Source organism: Diceros bicornis, chromosome 34, assembly GCF_020826845.1.
Source record: "Diceros bicornis minor isolate mBicDic1 chromosome 34, mDicBic1.mat.cur, whole genome shotgun sequence".
Taxonomy (NCBI): Eukaryota; Metazoa; Chordata; class Mammalia; order Perissodactyla; family Rhinocerotidae; genus Diceros; species Diceros bicornis.
In genome coordinates, this window is record NC_080773.1 from 32498720 (window position 1) to 32519010 (window position 20291).

Below are 20291 nucleotides of genomic sequence, written 5' to 3' on the forward strand. Positions count from 1 at the left end.
CATAGACCACCAGGAGCTTCTGGGTCATTTGGGAGTCACCCTGTTTGGCTATCATGATAACTAGTAACCACACATTTGGTCATAAAGCAGCAGACTTCTCAATAAGCCAGGAGTGTAATGAGAAATCCAAAACAAAAATGAGAGAATGTTTTAAATTGAAAGATAATGTAACTATGGCGCATCAAACCTATGAAATGGGAAAATTAAGAACCATGAATGAATATATTAGAAAAGGAAAGCATTGAAAAATCAATGACCTAAGCTGTTTTACTAAGAATTTAGAATTAGAATGACAATTTATTCCAAATGAAAGTAGAAGGAGGGAAATAATAATGACAAAAGTACCTACTAATGTGGACAAACAAAAAATAGAGAAAAGACAGTAAAGCCAGAAATCTCATCCTTGAAAGCATTAAATCATACTTATAAATCCCAGCCACAAAGCTTAGGAAGAAAAAGAGAGAAGGTGCACGTTACATTATCAGGACGGCATCACAGATCCTACAGTCTGTAAGTAGATAATAGATGGGTTTAAAGACGTAATTTAAAGATTAAAGATATTAAATAGATAATTGATCTATGATCAATTTTATGTCAGTATATTAGAAAATGTACATGAAATGGGCAAAATCATCAAAAATACAATTTACCAAAATGATGGGCATAAAAATGAATAGGAAATGTAATTACCTTATTTATTAAATATGTTGACTCTGTAATTAAAATTTTCCCAAAAAGTGAACTCTCTGTCTAGAAAACTTTACTGGTGAATGCTTCCAAACACATATGCAGGTAGGAAATACACACATACACACACCTGGACACACAGACACGCACAGGGATACATTCAGGGACACACATACGTACATACACAAAGACATACACAAATGACCACACATACGAATATGTACACACAAAGACATACACGCATACATATACATACCAAATTTACATAACCTTCTCCTGAAAATAGAGAAGGAGGCAATATTCATCCTAACACATTTTATCAGGCCAGAAAAAAATTGATACCAAAATCTGACAAGGAAACTACAAAATGGGAAAATCACAGGAAGCTCTCTCACTGGAACTTACCTGTAGATGTCTACACAAAATATTCCCAAACAAGAGTCAGCGATGTACAAAATGGGTAACGTATCATGACCATGCTGGTATGTTTTTTTTTAGAAATGCATGGTTGATTTCCTATTCAAAAATCAATCACTTCAAACATAAAAGAAGAAATAGCAAAATAATCATATCAACACATTCAAGGCTTCTGATAAAATACATCACCTTTTATAACGAAAAAAAAAAAAAACCTCCTCAGAGATGAAAGGGAATTTCCTATCATTTACTGAAGCATCTTTAAAAATCTACAATAGAAATAATTTTTACCGGTAAAATCTTGAAATTTTTCCGCCTGTGACTGAGAATGGGACAAGAATGATCACTATGAACTTCTCTACTCAGCAGGGCTCTGGAAGAACCAACCAAACAAAGCAAAAAAAAAAAAAATTCATGATAATCACTGAATAGATGGAATAAAATTATTACTCACAGATTACAAAATTTTGTACATGGAAAATCCAAAATAATATAAACATCTATTATTCTAACTTGGAAAGAACTTATCCAAAGTCATTGGATACATAATCAATATATAAAGATCAGTTGCATTTCAGACTTCCAGTTTGGACAAAGAGGAAGTAGAGGTTTGTCTCCCTAACCCCCGTAAGAAACAGAAAACTCCTGGACCTTGTGTATACAACAAATATGAGAATACTCCAGAAAGTGGAGAGAAGGCAGCAGATGGGCTAAGACTGTTAGGACCCCAGGAGTGACACAGTGGGTGTCAAAGGAGCCATGTGGGGACCTGGACTGTACCCTCCACCTGACAATAAAGAGTCAGTAAGACAGAGACAAGAGGGTCAGAGTCAGTGGTAGGAAACATGATGATGGAATCAAGAGGCTGCAGTGATGGAAGGAAGGGATCAGGAGCCCAGCGCCACAGGAATCTCTGGGAGCTGGGAAAGGCTGGAAAACTGATTCTCACTGCAGACCCACCGAAAGTAGCCACCTCTGCTAACACTTCAACATTAGGCCAGGGAGACTGATTTTATACTTCAGATCTCCAGAAGAGTAAGATCATAAATTTGTATTGTTTAAACCCATTAAGTTCGTAGTAATTTCTTAGAGCAGCGATTGGAAACTTAGGCAGCCACTTAAACACTTTTAATTAATGTTTCCATGATATATTCATCCTTGTACTTTTCATCAGTCCACATCGTTGTATTAAAATGACCCTCTGGTAGACTGCATAGAGTTGGGTCATACTTGTAGTTGTTAATCCAATCCTACGATCTCTGCCATTTGATTGCGCTTGCTCTGTTTATATTTAATGTAATTATTGAAGATTCTTTTCAGGTTCACCATTTATTGTTTGTTTTCTGCTTGTTCCCTCTGTTGTTTGTTCTTCTGTTTTCCCTTTCCTGTCTTCTTTTGGCTTTTTGGGATACTTTTTGCATTTCATTTTAATTTACCTATTGGAGTTCTAACTGTAACTCTTTGCATGTTGTTTCTTAAGTGGCTGTTGGAGGTAGTATAATATATACACCCAATTTCACAGGGTTCACATAGAGTTAACACTTTACCTCTTCAGGAGAAATGTAGAAGCCCTAACACCCTATAGATCATTTCACCCCATCCCTTTATGCTGTAGCTGTTCTGTGGGTTACATCTGCACATGTTAAAAACCCACCAGACAATGTTAACAGTTTTGCTTTCAACAGCCAAACACACTTTAAAGAACGTAAGAGGATAAAAATATACTTACATTTACCTAGATATTTACCATTTTTTACTCTTCCTTTGTTCTTGAATTTCCAAATTTCCCTCCAGAATTATTTTCCTGTCTGCCAGAAGAACTCACCTTACTTCTTTTAGAGCAGGTCTGCTGGCAACAATTCCTCTCAGTGTTCTTTCAGAAACACCTTATTTCATTTCCATTCCTGAAGAATATATCCAGAACTTCAAGATTGGATCTTCTTGTCTGTCAGAACATTAACATCCTCAGACCGTGATGGTTTCTGATGTGAAATCTGTAATCATTCAAATACTTTGTCCTCTGTTTCATGGCATGTTTCTCTGGATGCTTTGAACTCTTTTTTTTCCTTTTGCATTTTCAAAAATTTGATTATGATTATGATGTGAGTGGGCATGGTTTTTAAAGCTTATCTTATTTTCATTCCATGAGCACGTGTATTTTTGTGACATTCAACAAATCTCTGAAATGGTCAGCTACATATTTCTTCAAATATTTTTTCTTCATTAATATCATCTCATTTTGCCATGAGATAATGATACAAATTGTCTTACACATCCCTGAGTTTGTGTTCATCTTTTAAGGTCTTTTTTGCCTTCAACCCATGCTCTCACCCAGCACCTGGAGAAAGAATTCACAGCATGAGATTAAGACTTCTGTCCAGGAAAGGAAGGAGCAAAGAGGAGGCAGAAATGACTCAGAGGTTTTGAAGGAGGGCGATGAAGAAAAAGATGGTGCTGACTTACAGAAACAAAGAAGTCAGTAACGGGAAGTGTTTGTGGGGAAGAAAATCCACAATCCCAGGTCAGGAGGAGGGCTGTGCTTTCTTCTGAGAAATGGTGATCAGTCTTCTAAACATCTCCCCAGCCTCCTTCTCCTCCAGGGTCCTCCTCCCTGTGATGGCCCCACTGGCTCCTCCAGGCACCAAGGTAGGGAATGGAACAGACTTCACTTCCTCACTCTCTTGTCCCTCACTTCCAATCATCAAATCACCACCACTGTGCCCCTTGAGTCCTTCTTCTTCTTCATCTTCTTCTTCTTTTTTGTGAGGAAGATCAGCCCTGAGCTAACATCCATGCCAATCCTCCTCTTTTTGCTGAGGAAGACCAGCCCTGAACCAACGTCTATTGCCAATCCTCCTCCTTTTTCTCCCCAAAGCCCCAGTAGATAGCTGTATGTCATAGTTGCACATCTTCTAGTTGCTGTATGTGGGACGCCACCTCAGCAGTGCTGAACAAGCCGTACGTTGGTGCACGCCCACGATCCGAACTCGGGCTGCCAGTAGCGGAGCACGGGCACTCAACCGCCAAGCCACGGGGCCGGCCCGAGTCCTTCTTAACAATATCCTGATCCATCGCAAGTCTCAGGGCATCTCATCTGTGATCTCCTTCCTGGTCCTCCAATCCAGGCCCCCACTCCTTCCTCCAGTTCATTCATCTCATTGCCTCCAAAAGACCGTTCTAATAATCCTGTCTGGTCTGATCCTGCCCTGCTCAAAACCCTTCCAACAGTTTCCATCTTCAAAAAAGACACAAATTGCACCACCTGATGTTCAGGGCTGTGAATGATCAGATCTGAGCTAAACTCACAGCCCCAGCAAACACAACTCTCCTCCTCAACCAAGCTCATCGCAGTTACCCACACACACTCCCAAACACACACGGACTGAGCTACTTAACAATTCTGTGCCTTCCTCAGGCTGCTCCCTCAGCCAGTCTGACCTAGCCCACTCCTTTCCAACCTGCGGGACCTAGAAGCCATCCTGTCTCATTCCACTCAACTGTAAATGTACTTTGTGTTATAGGTTTGTGTAAGGGTTATATGAGAAAATCACATAACTTAAAATACTGATCAACATACCACCCTGGGGCCAGACTGATGTTGGAGTTTTATTATCAATAGAGTTCATTATCAATAGAGCTTCTTGCATTACATTTTGTACATGGTGGTATTCTTTTTAAAACAGAAATCTGTTCATACTGTCTGTTGCTTAAAATCTTCCCATTGCATTCAAGATGAAATCCAAAGTACTTGCATGGTGTTGAAGATCCTGTGTGACAAGACCCAGCCTTCTTCTGATTGCTCTCAATTCTGAGAACAGCTCAGATCTTTCTGGGCAAGGATGACCCACCGCCACCTTTGGGCTAACCGTGCTCATGCCTTGGGTCACTCCTTCCCCAAAAGATCCCTCACAGCTAGGACCTAGGTTGACAGATATCTACCTGTTATTGAATTTCATTGTCCCCTGTTTTCTTCCAACTTGTATTAAAACAAGACTCTAACTTAACTATTTGGCGCTAAATATCTGTTCTGTCTGTCTTCATTCATCTGAACCCATGAGTCCAGGGAAAGACTCTGTCAGCTTCACCAATGACTCTCCAGCACCCGGAACCATGACTGGACATGGGAACTGCTCGATAAATATTGACTGTCTTCCCGGCTGATGAAGGAGAGGAAGAAAATTAGCATTTACAGAAGCTCAGCAAAAGGAAGTGAGTTGCCCCAGGTCACAAAGCCTCTATAAGAGGCAGAGTCAGAGTTGGAACAGAAATTGAGCTGGTCCTCCCCTGCCCTCACCAAGCCTCATGTTCTGGGACAAGTGTCACTCTCTGGATTTGGGTTTGGCATGAGGTGTAGGCAGAGAGTGTGGGGTCTAGTGAGTCTCAGATCCGCTATGGACGATCCTCAGACCTGCTGTCTCTTCAGAATCATCCTTCAGGGAGAGCAGAGTAAGGACCTGGCAGGGGCTGTTCCCCTTCCTGTGAGGCCACAGATGAGGAACCTGTGACGTGTCACACACAGCCTGGACCTTCTCACACTCCATAAATCCGTCTGTCCTGCGGGGCGCTGTGGTCTTTTTAAGTCATCTGGACCAACCATGGGAGGCAGGGCCAGGACACCTACTCTCACTGCCCTTCTCTGTCTTGGTGAGTTTTTGGGGAAAAGAGGAACATAGGATCTCCTCCCCTCCAGGTCTTAGTCCCTGAGAGACCCCAAGACTCAAGAGGCTCAGTGAGAGAGAACTTCTGGGGGTGGGAGAGTGTTCTAGCCCCAGATCTGACCTCAGCACTCAGGGGCCCAGACCAGGCCTGGAGCTTCTATGTGTGTGTGAGTGGACATGCACTCACAGGATACTCTCTTCCAGGGCTGTGTCAGGGCCCATGGGACTGTGTACAGGCGGGTGAGTCCTCCCCCACACCTCCTGCTTCAGACAAAGGAACTCCCCCTGGGCAGCTTGGTGGAAGTCAGAGGGTCTGGGCTAATGGGACCAGTCGGGGAGGGGCCTGGAGTGACATTTGGGGAAGCTGAGGGGACAAGGGCTCCCCTGAAACTTCAGGTATGATTCCTTTCCAGGCTCCCTCCCCAAACCCTCCATCTGGGCTGACTCAGGACCGATGGTCACCACGGGGAGCCCTGTCACCATCTGGTGTCAGGGTTCTCTGCAGGCTGATGTCTATCATCTGTATAAAGAGAGGATCTCTAAACCCTTGGCTACAGAGGCCCCACTTGATTCCAGCAACAAGATCAGTTTCTCCATCGAATCTATGAGCTCACACACTGCAGGGATATTTCAGTGTGCATATCACACCACCAGGAATGGCTCATCAGAGCGCAGTGACCCCCTGTCCCTGGTGGTGACAGGTAAGGGGGAGGAGCTGGTCCCCTCCCACTGTGGGGTGCTCCTCCCAGGCAGAAGGGAACAGAGTGTGGGCTCAGGGGACTTCAGCCCTCACAGTCCACACCTGGGGTATGTGGGCTAATGGTCCCCCCTTTAACACAGCTCCCTCCTTCTCCCTCAGGAGCGTACAGTGCACCCTCCCTCTCAGCCCACCCAGGCCCTGTGGTGGCATCAGGAGAGAACGTGTCCCTCTCCTGTAGCTCCGAGTCCACACTGGACATTTTCCATCTGCTGAAGGAGGGAGGAGCTGACCCACCAAGACACATGGAATTGACGACCTATCTTGGGATGTGGCAGGCTGTCTTCACTGTGGGCCCTGTGAATGCCTCCCATGGGGGGACCTACAGATGCTATGGTTCTCCCAGCTCCTACTCCTTTGTGTGGTCACACCCCAGCAACCCTCTGCATCTCGAGGTCACAGGTGAGGGCCCCCCTGACCCATCTCTTTCCTGGGACCCAAAAATTACTGACCTAATCTATATGCTCAGCAGAGCCCTGTGGGTGATGGGGGTCGGTGACTTCACCTCCTGGGGCCTGAACCACAGAGCAGGAGGTTTGAGGAGGGACCAGTGAGAACTCTCACTGCAGGTCCCAGTGGGCAATGTGGGCTGTGCATCCCCTTCAATGCCACTGTCTCTTCTCTCCAGGTGTGTACAGGGAGCCCTCCCTCTCAGCCCAGCCAGGATCACTGGTGCTCTCTGGAGACAACCTGACCCTCCAGTGTCACTCAGAGGCTGGATTTGACAGATTTGCTCTGAGCAAGGATGAGGGGCTCACACCCCCACAGAGTCTTCATGGGCAGCACAACCCTGACTTCCCCCTGGGCCATGTGAACCAGACCCATGGGGGCCGGTACAGATGCTACAGTGGACACCACCTCTCCTATGTGTGGTCGGCCCCCAGCGCCCCCCTGGACATCCTCATTGCTGGTGAGGAGCCCCATGTCCCTGTGCTGGCCCAGGGAGCTGGGCCCAGGGTCACCCCTGCTGGTGATGGAGTCCAGGGAGAGGGTCCTCAAACAGAGGCTGAGATGGGGCAGTGGTCTAGGGAGAGCGAGTGAGAAAGGGGAGTGAGGGGTAAGGAGATAAAAGACACCCACCCAGAGGGACTGAGAGGGGGTCACAGACAGCGTCCCTGGAGAGAGGACGGAGATCCCTCAGCTCAAGGTCAAGGGCATGTGGGGAGAGGGCAGCTCTCTACACATCACAACCTTCCTCTCCCCCAGGAATGTATGAGAAACCCTCCCTCTCTGCCCAGCCGGGGCCCTCAGTGTCCTGGGGAGAGAATGTGACCCTGCAGTGTCGCTCTGATTTCTGGTTGGATAGCTTCCATCTGTGCAAGGAGGGGACACTTGCTCCTCCCCAGCAACTTTGTCTGCAGGACACGGCTGCACACTTTCAGGCCAACTTCACCATCAGTCCTGTGACCTCAGACCACGAGGGATCCTACAGGTGCTACAGCTCACATAGCACCTTCCCCTACTTGTTGTCACTCCCCAGTGACCCCCTGGAGCTCCTGGTCTCAGGTGAGGAGCCCTATCCCTGTCCCCTCTGTCCCTACGATCTATTTGGGGCTCTCTCCTCCAGAGAGCTCTGGGCTGTGATGGGAGAGATGGGGGGCTCTGAGTGAGCCTCATCCAGAAGGGAATCTGCCTTTCAGAGACCTTCCCACACTTGGCCACACACTTCCCCCTCACCTGGGTCTACAAGGTGTTAGCTGGGCTGAAGTAGGTTCTTGGGGGCCACAGGGCAGACGTAGGAGAAGAGTTTCACTGAGGTGGGGAGTCCAGTCCACCCAAACCCCTCACTCTCAAGGCCCATATCAACAGCTGGTGAGTCACAGAGGCCCCTTTGCTCAGAGGGAGCACAGAACACACAGGAAAGATCTGAGAGTTCTCTGAGCATGTGATGCCCCCTCAGATGCTCAAGGACAGGTTTGTGTCCCAGAGGGCTGGGGACTTGGGCAGAGATTCAGGCCGGAACCACAGGCCTCCGGGAAAGAGGCAATACTTCCCTATATACATTTACAAATTTAAGTTATAATGATTTATGACTTAAAAATATGCAATTCTGTTCCTGTTTTCCTTGGTATTAGATTAAATTTATACATTCACTGTAGAGAATAATTTCTTAGTCATATGAAGTTTTCTTAGATGCTTAAAAGGGAAGCATAAACTTAAAAGTTTATTAATGACTTCAGGCACCTTTTGAAAGTTTATTCATAAAATTGTCTACACTCACAGCTTAAGAATTGTTCAACTACTTTATTAATTTATAAGTAAGATCTTTGATATCTTTATAATTTCTAAATTATATTTAGTATAGGTAACAGTGATACGGGTTTGCTTATATTAATTTTATATCCTATTAGCTTACTACAGATTCTCCACCTTTCAATTGTCTTTCAGTCTGTCTCCTCTGATTTACTGATAAGAATCATATCAACCTCAAGAAAACTGAAATTTAACTTCTTTATTTCCAGATTGTGTACCCATTTTATTTGCATCAAATACCATATGATAATGATGACAAAGTAAAATGTTAAGAAGCACCTAAGTGTCAGTTTAAGAAAACATCTTCATTTTTAACCCAAATTATTCTAAGTCAAACATAACAAAAATCTAGATTTTATTTATATAACACTATTGACATATCTGTGTCAGTCCTTTTTTTTTTGTTACATTTAGGTTTTATTTGGAAAAAAACTTTTCTTAATAGAAATTAACAATTTTTTCTGGACTTTTGTACATATTCTCTTTTTTTCTCTTTACTTTTAAGCATGGTGAGATCCATTTAAAAGACTTTTTAGTAGCGAACATTTGGATATTAACTGCACTGAATGATGTCTTTTGTTCATTCATGCTTTCTGATCTGTATAAGCTTATTTAGAATTTTTACATGGAAATGTATGATTAGTATTGATCTACAATTTTTTTTTTATTTTCTTTATGTTAAAACTGGTTAAAATAGATTTGTAGGGTTACCTATTTTTGTGTGCTCACCCAATTTTATAATACCACTGATTTTCTTTGTTGCTTAACGCTTTGAAGAACAGAACTGTGGAATTCCTTGGTTCTGGACATTGGATGTGGAGAGGGTAGAGGTTCTTTCTTTTTCTTTTTTGTTTTTTTTCATATACTTAGTGTTTGTTAAGTGCTATTAACCATTATGTGTTTTTATTTTCAAAGAAGCTGGGATATTCATACACTCTTGCAACCCACTTTCTTACCTAGTATTTTCCCACAAAATATTTAAAATATAAATTTGAATGAGCAGTCTTCTTTCCTTGAAATCGTATAGCAGTTTCTAGAGTTCTTCAAGAGACAGTGAAAGTTAGAGAGAGAGAGAATGATGATGATGAGGAGGAGGATGATGAGGATGGTGATGATGATGATAAAAATGATGGAGCCTCCCTCATCTGTCCTGTCATTTCTGGCCAGTCTTGAATGCCCCAAGACCCTGAATCTCATCTGACCCTTCTCCTGTGGACCTTCCCTGTATCCCACAGACATGACTTTATTCCTTATTGAAGAACAGACTGAGATCTCTCTGGAGACCTGCTCTTCCTGCAGCCTGTGATGTGCTTCGTCTGGGTCTTCACGTGGCTCCTCTCAGGCTCCTTCTCCTGTTCAGGAATCAGCTTAAATGTGATCTCCAAGTGTGACCTTCACTGTGACACTGTTCAGAACAGACATACCTCCTTCTTATCTCATTTATTTCATGAAATTAACCCATATGTGTTGAATTTTCTCTCTTTATCTACTATATATATATATATATATATATATATGTACATATATGTATATATATGTAACCAACCCCTCATCCATGGATCCTGGTTCTTCAGTTGTTGAACAACTAGAAGCTCTCATATCTGAAAGAGCTAGCTTACAGGTCCACATCCTAGAATGAATAGAGAACATACAAGTACTTAATTATTTGTGTATTGGGAGACCATTTTTCTCAACAATCCTGAGCTCTTGGGACACACCCAAACTCTGTTTCAAAGTGACTCAGAAGCAAAGTCTAAATTCAGAAAACAAAGGGAGACTGAAAAAATCCACTGAGAACATAGGGAATCCTTCAACAGCAGAGACAGTGTTCATTAAGGGACTGAATAACAGTTATGTCATGAGAAACAGAGGGAATTATAAGAGCACAGAGCCCAAGGGAAAGGCTTGAGTTATATCAACTCCTCAACCATCCTCACTATTTTGTGTTTCTCAGAAGCAGCTGACAACATCAGCCCATCACAAAACAAGTCAGACTCCAAGAGTAACAAGCAGGAGAAATTTTCAGTTATGGGGCTGGTGCAGAGGGTCATGTCCTGTCCAGAGGAGAGGAGGCGGGTGACTTGGGGGGACATACAGCTATCCTGGGGTGATTTCAGTCTTCCCTGACCTCTGTGCCCTCTTTGTCCACACCCTCAAGATTACACAGTGGAGAATCACATCCGGATTGGCTTGGCTGCCTTGATCCTGGTGGTCCTCGGGATTCTGCTATTTCAGGCTTGTCACAGCACAAGAAGACCCCAAGATACAGCTAGGAGGTAAACACAAGAGAGAACAATGCACCGCCCAGTGGTAGAGCCTTGGAAATAAATCTTCTGTGCCCAGGAAGTTCTGGAAGAGCATCTGGGGCATATGATGAATGAACTGTCTGCACATCATTGTGAGATGGAGGAATCATTGTTCATGTGCAGGGACAATGTCTAGACTCTTCTGCCATTAAACTGTGGAACTTTCCTTCCAACCACTGTTGAGTTATCTTGACTGGCTCCTGTCTTTCCCCCTGTCTCTGATATCACCATGTATCTCACATGGCAGATTTGGGTCCACACATCCTCACACTTTCATGCTCTGGCACACTTTCATCTGAAACATTTTTCTTTATTTGTAATTACCACATATCTTGATATCTATTAAAGAGTTTCCATCTCTTCAATCAGAGCATGCAATCTGTTATAATAAATCAATAATTGGCATAAGAAAAGTCCAACCTGAAAGAGATAAATCCAAAATGATGCCCTAGCACCTTTTCTGGACTCCACAAGCCATTTACTTTTCACCATATGCTACCTGTGTAGTTTCTTCATAAATATCATCACTTGGAATCAAAACATTGCAGTTTGAAGTGATAGCACAGTTCTTACTGCCCCTGAAAAGCACATTGTTAAAGACACTGATTCAAGGAATTTTCCAGTTTCTCTGGTGTATATACCCCCTTCATGGCCACCTTCAAGGTGCCAATGAGAGGTTCCTGATGCACAGCTGGGAAGTGATGTACGGAATTGACATTCACAAAATAGTACAAGCCAATAGGATGCCCCAAATTCTGCTTTGATAACCTCAAAATACACCTAGGTTTCCTTGTATTCTATGTGTAATAATCATTCCTACATCACTGTTGTGGTACAATTTCAGTGAAATCACAAGACCAAAATTCCAGCACATCCAGATGAGATACAAAGAGAAAAATGGTAATATCAGTTGTGGGAGAGAATAGTGAGCACACAGAATTCTAATTCATTAATTGTAAGTATGCTAAGTACGTCCATGAATTTAGAGAGTAGATTTAACTTATCTAGTTAAAGTAAGAATCTCACAGCTGTGATCATTAAGTATATTCATTAGAGAAAAAGTCTACCTATGCACCAGGATCTATTCACAAACATATTGACAAAAGAGTTGTTCATGTTTGCCAAAATCATTTTAAGATCACATGCAACAAAAAAAGAGAGAATTTGGTGTTCCATGTAGGAAATCAAGTATTATATGTCAGTGAAAATGCACAAACTTAAATTCCAGATAGTCATGTGTATCCATCTTCAAACAAGATAATGAATAAATGAAGAAGATTATGAAAAATATGTGTTTAGGATTTTCCCATTTACCTAAAGTTAAAAAGGAAATACGTGTTATTTAGGCATATATACTTAAGATAAACCCTATGAATAAAGGAAGAAAAAGAATTCCATGAAAGTCATGATGGTGGTTACAAAAAAGGTAATGTTGGATGGTTTTTAAGATAGAAAGCAAAGAATCTTCTAGAATGCTGGCTATGTTCTCAACTTTCTTTTGTTGACTCATAAATCTACTTCTCATTACTGGTAGATACTGCATTTGTGTTCTGTAATCATTATTTTGCATAATGATTTAATGAGGGGGGTTGGAGTAGGGTGGTGAGAACCACATCCTACACTAGTGACTAAATCTTAACAAAGTGGCTATTAGTCAATAACAAATAATTTACACTATGGCATTGTGTCTTTCTCGAAACATAACCTCTATTGCCTGATCAGCCTCATCTGAATCCATTCAGACACTGAGCCTCTTTCCAGGTGAAAACTGAACCTCTAGACAAACTCTTTGGCCAATACCAGACTATGTGAAATTAAGAATTTAAACTTTGTTTGAGTTCATGAACCCATAAGAGCACAAGAATCTGAATTGGAATGAAGGCCACAAATATGGACATGGTGGTTATTTTAGAGATGGTATTCAACCCCATCAGGTAGTGGTTTGTGTCATACACCTGGAATTGGTTCCAGATTGAACCACACTCAGGACATCTGGTCTTTTCTTAGATCCCACAGATGGGAAATATGATAGAGGTCAAGGGAGAGAAGCAGCTCCTCTTTCCTACAGAAAACTCATGCCAGAGTTGCTCACGTGCTGTGTTCTGTGAATCTATTCCATATGATTCTATCTGCTCTCCTCATCTGCACTGAACCAGACAAGCAGGGTTGGGGCAGTGCCTGGGTCCCCACATGCCCACCCTGTGTTTCCTGGAATGGAAGTGGGGTGGACTGCAGAGAAATCAGCCCAGCCCTGATTCTAGGACAACAGGGTCCACATGAATATCAGCAACCATAGTCCCTTTAAAATGGGGATATTTATCTATTCCATATGTTTTTCCTGGAATTCTCAACACTCTCGTCCACTTCAGCTAAGACTTCTCCATGTCTCTGAACTCTATTCTTTCACTTCACCTCCTTGAGGTTGACCTTCCATGACAGCCACACTAGTTATGATCCTTTGTTATTTAACCTCCAAATTCCAAGGACTTATTCCACATAACATGTGTCTTGGTGTATAATTACATAGAGTCTGTAATTAATTATGTGATGTCCATCATATCCCAAGACTAGGAGGGATCAGAGAACAGGATCTATATCAGTTAAGCACATATGTTGGTTTAAATTCTTGGTACATTGTGTGAAATATAGTTGATATGTGTAGATAGATATTGACAGAATGGATAGATGAGTGGATTGATTGTAAATGGAAAGGCAGAGAGAAAAACGTGTATTTATTTCATACACACACACACACACACTCCAATCTGTGGTAAATCAAGCTACCATCCTCCCCCGCTGCCTTCTCCTTTCATTTTTGTCAACTTCTTCTGTCTCTCAATATCCTGGTCCAAGGATTTACCATTTTTCACTCCACTCAGCTGAGACACAACAAAAGTTTGAAAAAGAAAATGAGCCAATCAAATACAAAGAAAAACTATAGAAGTGGGATCAGCTACATAATTTGTGAGGCACAGTGGAAAATGAAAATGCAGGGCCCCATGTTCAAATTTCAAGATGGTAACAGTAAAATATAAACCCTGTCTGATTGCACAACTGACCACCCATGAGCCTGGCTCTGCATAAAGCAATGGATGACTTGGTTATTACACACTGTGGTACAGAACAGCATTTTCTATTTGCCTCCTGGGTGGGTGCCAGGACCTGGGGTGGGTGCTGCACACATCCCATCACTGAGTCTTCACCACATAACCATTAGATGGGGCTTAGCTCCTCCTTTGTAACAATGATCTCAGGCTCATGAATTAATTTACCTAAAAAACACTGATTTAGAACAACCATCTATACTTATAGGTCTGACTCTGAGCTCCTGTCCATTCCAGCTCACTGCTTGCCAGCTCAGTCCTACTGAAGCATTGTTCTGAGTAGCTGGTAGGACTCTCATTCCTCAACTTCATGTTCCTGGTCTATGTTTCACCCTCACTCTCTCTAATTTCAAGAAAACCCTCTGTGTGCAGGGGATGATGGGCTCTGGCTCAGGGTGATCTGGATTTCGTTCCCACATTCAAACTTACTGGAGGCTCAAGCTCGAAGAACAGACACAATATCCCTAAGCCTTGGCATTGTCATCAAAAGTGGAGATGATATTTCAGTGGTGGAGAGATTCTAACAGATGAAAAGCTCAAAATTTACCAGTCTTGTTTCCATAGCAATGAGCATGTGACGCTCTATGCCTGGGGAGGAGAGACGTTCTGAGTTCCAGGATAACCAGGCACCATGAGATCCCAGAAGAAGACAGCAGTCCCCAATCTGCATGTGCACAGTGACTGCAGGCACTGCAAGTGCTCCTGACAGAAAGTACCCCTGGTTGTGGTGGTGACAGGTCAGGGACCTCGATGGTCCACTCCCACACTCTCTGCTTCTATCCTAAGGCTGGCCTGAGGCCTGTATCCCCACAGGATCCCATCTGTACCTAACCCCCTCACAGCAATGTAGACAACAGAACAGCAATTTGGTGGTTTCTAAGTTGCATGTATGAAAGATTAATATGTTCTAGAGATCTACTAGACAACTATTTGCCTACATTTAAAAATACCATACTGTGTACTAAAATTGGTAAAAAGGGTAGATATCACGTTAAGTGCTCTTATCACAATAAAGAAAAACAGTTATAAACAGATATTTGAACAAACAGTTATGCAAGTGTGTTCTTAGAAGAGCTATTCACAGTAGACAAAAAGTGGCAACGCTTCAAATCCCAGTAAACTGATGGATAGGAAAACAATAACAACCGCAAACCTGTGAATTGTCTCCAACTAGTGAATTTGCCTGAAGCATGGAGACAGAATCCACAGTATCAGATGAAGAATTATGGTCTAGGGGACAAGAGGTGGTGAGGAGGCAGAAACGACTCAGGGGTTTGATGGAGAGTGATGAAGAGAAGGTGCTGCTGCTCATAGAACCAAGGAAGTCAGAGAAAGGAAGTGCTTGAGAGAAACAAAACCACAGACCCAGGCCAGGTGGGAGTTGGTGGTTCCCTCTGTGAGTCAGTTGACAGTATTATAAACATTTCCCCAAGCCTCCTTCTCCTCTTGGGGTCATCCATCCTGTGATAGTCCCACTGTCTTCTCCAACAAAGCAAGGCAGAGAGTGGAAGACTCCTCAATTCTTCACTGTCTTCCAAGTAACAAACAATTAAAAAAAAAAAACCCAAGCAGTTCTATCCCTGAGCCCTGGTCCATCACCACAGTCAAGCTCAAATGAACACTGAAGATGTCTTGTTCGTGTTGCCACATCAGCCTCCTTCCTGCCCTCTACCCCAAGCCCTCACTCCCTGATGAATATTTTATTCTTCTCGGCCCCAAGCTTATCTCTCACTGACCCTACCTTGCACAAAACACTTCCAAAGTTCTCCTCCTTCCTTCAAGTAAATTCCAACTATCTCCACCTGACATTCCATGAGGTTGATGATCTGACTGAGCTAAACTCTCCAGCCCCAGCAAACCCAGCTCTTCCCTAGAAACCAAACTCTTCCAAGTTGACCATCTCCCCTGCCCAGACACACACACACCCTGAGTAATTACCATATTTCTGCTTTCTCATGGGTGGTTTCCTAAGCTAATGAACATAGCAGACTCCTTTCCAAACCTCCTAGACCATGATAATGTCAAAGACCTCTTCCTGTCTCATCCCACTCAACTGTGAAGTTATTTTTGTTGTGGTATTTCTGTAAGGGCTACATGAGATATCCTCATAAGCCACTCAGAGTACTGATTGCTCATCATCTAGGGGTTGGATTAGTGATGGAGTTTTATCACTGTTTATATTAATACAGTCCTCCTACAGAATGGTGATCTTCTCAAAACACCATTCTTTACACATGTTCCTTTACTGAAATTTTTTCTGTTTCCTGAAAGATAAAATCCAAGAATATTTGCAGGGTGCACAATACCCTGTGTGACCAGGGTGAAGTGTTACCTGATTCCTCACAGTTCTTAGGCTAGTTCACCCTCTTCCTGGTGGAGGATGCCAGCACCTCACCACATTTGTGCTAACCCTACCTTGCCTTGGTCTCTCCTTTTCCAGAATGTCCCCACACTCCCATGTCAAGGAAATTGTGATGTCAAAATTGTAGTATAAACAGATTAGTGACCAAAAAATGGAAAAATCAATTGCAAAAGAAAATACTGAGTACTTAGAATCTCAGTACATTTCTGGAGGGAGTACAAATTGCTTCAGTCAATTTGGGGAATATACAACAATTATCTTCAGTAAATTTGGGGTGTAGATAACAATGATCAGCTAAAAAGAAGAGACACAAGCTGTATGTGTGTATACACACACACTGTAGATTAAAATGTGTGCATATAAACAATGATATATTTATAAGAATATTGACGGAGGTATCATTCATATATATGCAATGGAATATTAAATGACAGTAAAATGCAAAAACTTATATTACAAGCAGTTAGTATAATGTTATATGTCAATTACTTCTCAATAAAAAAATAAAATATCTGAATGCAGAAAAAAACAGCAACAATACAGTTGAATTTTAAAACATGATATTGAATAAATGAAGGGAAACTTTAAGACAAATGAGTGTAAGATTATTCAATTATATACATAAAGTTCAAAAGGAGACAACATTTATTTTTTTTACACAGGCAAAATGAAGTTTAACTCTATAAATAAAGGTAAGAAAAGAATCTCATGGAACCCATAATGGTGGTAAACTATAAGGAAATTTGGAAGGTTTTGTTCAAGAAGGAAACAACCATCTGGAATACGGACAATGTCCTTCTTGATTTTCATTTGTTGACTCAGAAGTCCATTTGTTGTTACTGGTAAATAATACATTTCTATTCATAACCTATGCTTATTTTCCTTACAATTGAGTGAGATGGCATTGAAGTAGGATGGAGAAAGTCATAGCCTCCAGTGTACACTGAATATTAACCAAACTTGCTCTTGATCTCTTCTAGCAAATACTTCACATGTTGGCATTAAGGTTCCCACAAAATATGATCACCGACTACCTGCTCAGCCTCATTAGAGTCCAATCAGATAATGAGCCATTTCCCAGGTGAGAAACTGGGTCTCTGAGCAAACACTTTGTCCCACATCACAGGATATGTAATGAGTGGTTTAAAATGAGTTCATGTGGGTTTTAGAACCCATCACGCCCCATGAATCTGAATTGGAAGGGAGGTCACCAGTACAGATATGGGGGTTATTTCAGAGATGGGCTTCAACCCCATTAGGCAGTATTGTGGGGATCACACTAGGTCCTGGTTCCAGATTGAACCTTGGTTAGGATGTCTGGTCTCATCTTGATCCTTAATGAGAAGGAATTGGAGAAAGTGCAAGACAGAGAAGTGGCTCCTTTTTCCTGAGGAATTTCTATGTGGGAAGTTCTCATAGATGACATTCTGTGAACCTGTTCTCTCTGACTCTATAACCCTCTCATCCGAGTAAGAAAGGAAAGAAGAAACTGCAAAACAGTCAGGAAACAACTAATAATATGGCATTGATATGTCCTTCCATGTCCATAATCACTTTCAGTGTAAATGGATTATCAGTAGACTTAGAATGGCTGTATGGCTTCTTCTTTAGCATAACCTATCTTCTTGCCTCAGAAATTCAACTTCCTCCTTTAATTTTCAGATATGTCAACACATTCTTAACTTAAAATGAGTCTCCTATATGCCTACAATTCTGTTCCCCTGGATATGATAATCCCCATTAATGAGTCTGTAGATTGCCTTTGTAACACTGTCCACCATTATTAGGATTCCTCTTTGCTGTCCATGCCTACTGGAAGGCTTTCCACACACCTTATTTTCCACAGGAATTTTCCCCCAGGACCGTACTGGGGGTCAGGCATGATGAAGGAGAATATGGTAGATGCTTCCTTCTTGGGATGCTTTGGGAAGGGGTATCCACTTCCCAACCTTAGTATCCACTCAGGGTTGTGTCCAGCAGGGATGGTCCAATGGAAGTCACACAGTCACACCTGGGACAGATGCCCATGTCTGCCTATACTGAAGTGCATATGTTTTATGAACACAAAAAGGAGGTGGCTCAGTGTTGACCATCAGCTGAGGTCAGTGAGCAGAGCTATCTTAGTGTCCATCCACAAAACTGGGGAGGGGCAATGCATCTTCCAATCTCACTCCTGGGCCCTGATCCCTTCCCTGCCTGTGTGGATCTGGGGCCTCTGTCCTGTGTCCACACAGAGGTGGAAATACCCTCTCTAATGACCCCTTGCTGGCCCTAGGCACCTATGGTCATGCAGCTTTGGTCTCATTTATCTGTTGTGATTCCTTCCCAATCCTGTGAACTTTCATTTCTCCTTTTCTGCATTTGATTGTGGCTATGTAGTTTACAACTATTATAAATAACACTTCTCAGTGTTTAAGAGTAAACTAGGGGTCTTGGGTGGGCATATCAATCATCCACCTTGACCATGGAGTCTGATGCCATGACGCTCTCACACACTAACTCTCTTATGTCTTAATCTGGTCTAGAAATTCACAATGATTGACCCCCATCCATGAACTGGGAAACACTACCACCATACCCAACCTGAGCAGTTGGGTTCATGATCAGTTGTTCCAAGTGAGGAAACTGAGGCTCAGAAATTAGACTTTATTACCCAAAGTCACACAAGTGGTGGATGATGTATGGATATTTAAATAAAAATCAGATTTCCTTTCAAATTCAGAGCCCTAAATTAACTCACTGACCCATAAAGCTGGAAGGCAGGAGCACAGGATGAGGAGGAGATATCTGAGAAAGGAAACAAGAAGTATTGAGGAGACAGAAATGACTCAGAGGTTTGTTTCCAGGAAGATGAGGTGGATGCTGTTGCAAGACTCAAAGGGAAGTTCTTGAAGGGGAATATTTGGTAGAAATAAAACCCACCAACCCTGGCCACAAGATGAGTCAGGTTAAATCCCCATATATCCCTGTTTTTATACTTTGTGCTAATTGTCACAATGAAGCTGAACTTGACCTGTACAGTTAGATGTTAAAGGTGTGCCTGCTGATCTGAGCCATGCAGTGCGTGAAACACAGCACATGTGTTACTGTATTTTTCTGCTGGTGGGAGGAGCAAGTGAAGACACAGACATACACAACTTACAACCAACATTGCTTTTCTTAAGTATGTTTTTGTAAAGCATATTTTTTAATGGTGAAAAAGTCAATGTTATACAGATATAAAATAAACACAACTTAACGTTTTTTTAACTCATTATTGATGAGAGAACTAGAAAAATGTTTCAATCAGTCTACAGAAGAATCCAAAAAGCAAATATATTTGTAGATCAGGACTATTGAATGGCATTCACAAATGGAGTGCAAAGGTTCCTTCCACATGTTATTGCCTCCTCCTGGAAATCTGTATTGCTCTTCCACTCACCTGAGGTAGGAATTCCCTCTCAATCTTCAGCAATGATCTTAAATGTCAACTCATCAAACCAAGGTCTTCCATCATGTCCCAGATGAGTTTTGATCTCCTGTCTTCTCTTGTCCTAGTTCCATGGAGTGTAATTCCTAATACATGAATTAAAATGTATTTATATATTGTTAATTAGTAGGCTACTGTATGGATCATCCTCAAGACTCATCATTTCTAGAGGGCAAGATCTATACTATTTTATCACATATTTATGATTAAAAAAATTTCATTGTGTTAAGGACACAACATGAAATATAATCTCTCAAGAAAATGGTAAGTGCACAATA

General features: G+C 42.2%; 2 protein-coding genes across 2 annotated transcripts in view; both read left to right on the top strand.

Annotated features, from left to right (window-relative positions):
• The first annotated feature begins 5514 nt into the window (after positions 1-5514).
• LOC131397409 (leukocyte immunoglobulin-like receptor subfamily A member 6) overlaps positions 5515-20291 on the top strand; it is a 79479-nt gene continuing 64702 nt past the window's right edge. The window contains exons 1-3 of the mRNA XM_058530259.1: positions 5515-5748; positions 5967-6002; positions 6176-6463. Coding sequence (XP_058386242.1) covers positions 5700-5748; positions 5967-6002; positions 6176-6463 — 373 coding nt within the window. The 5' untranslated portion in view covers positions 5515-5699. The remainder of the gene's footprint in view (positions 5749-5966; positions 6003-6175; positions 6464-20291) is intronic.
• LOC131397405 (leukocyte immunoglobulin-like receptor subfamily A member 2) overlaps positions 6486-20291 on the top strand; it is a 52034-nt gene continuing 38228 nt past the window's right edge. Inside the window, exons 1-3 of the mRNA XM_058530250.1 lie at positions 6486-6921; positions 7148-7429; positions 7726-8025. Of these exons, the coding sequence (XP_058386233.1) occupies positions 6582-6921; positions 7148-7429; positions 7726-8025 (922 nt within the window). The 5' untranslated portion in view covers positions 6486-6581. The remainder of the gene's footprint in view (positions 6922-7147; positions 7430-7725; positions 8026-20291) is intronic.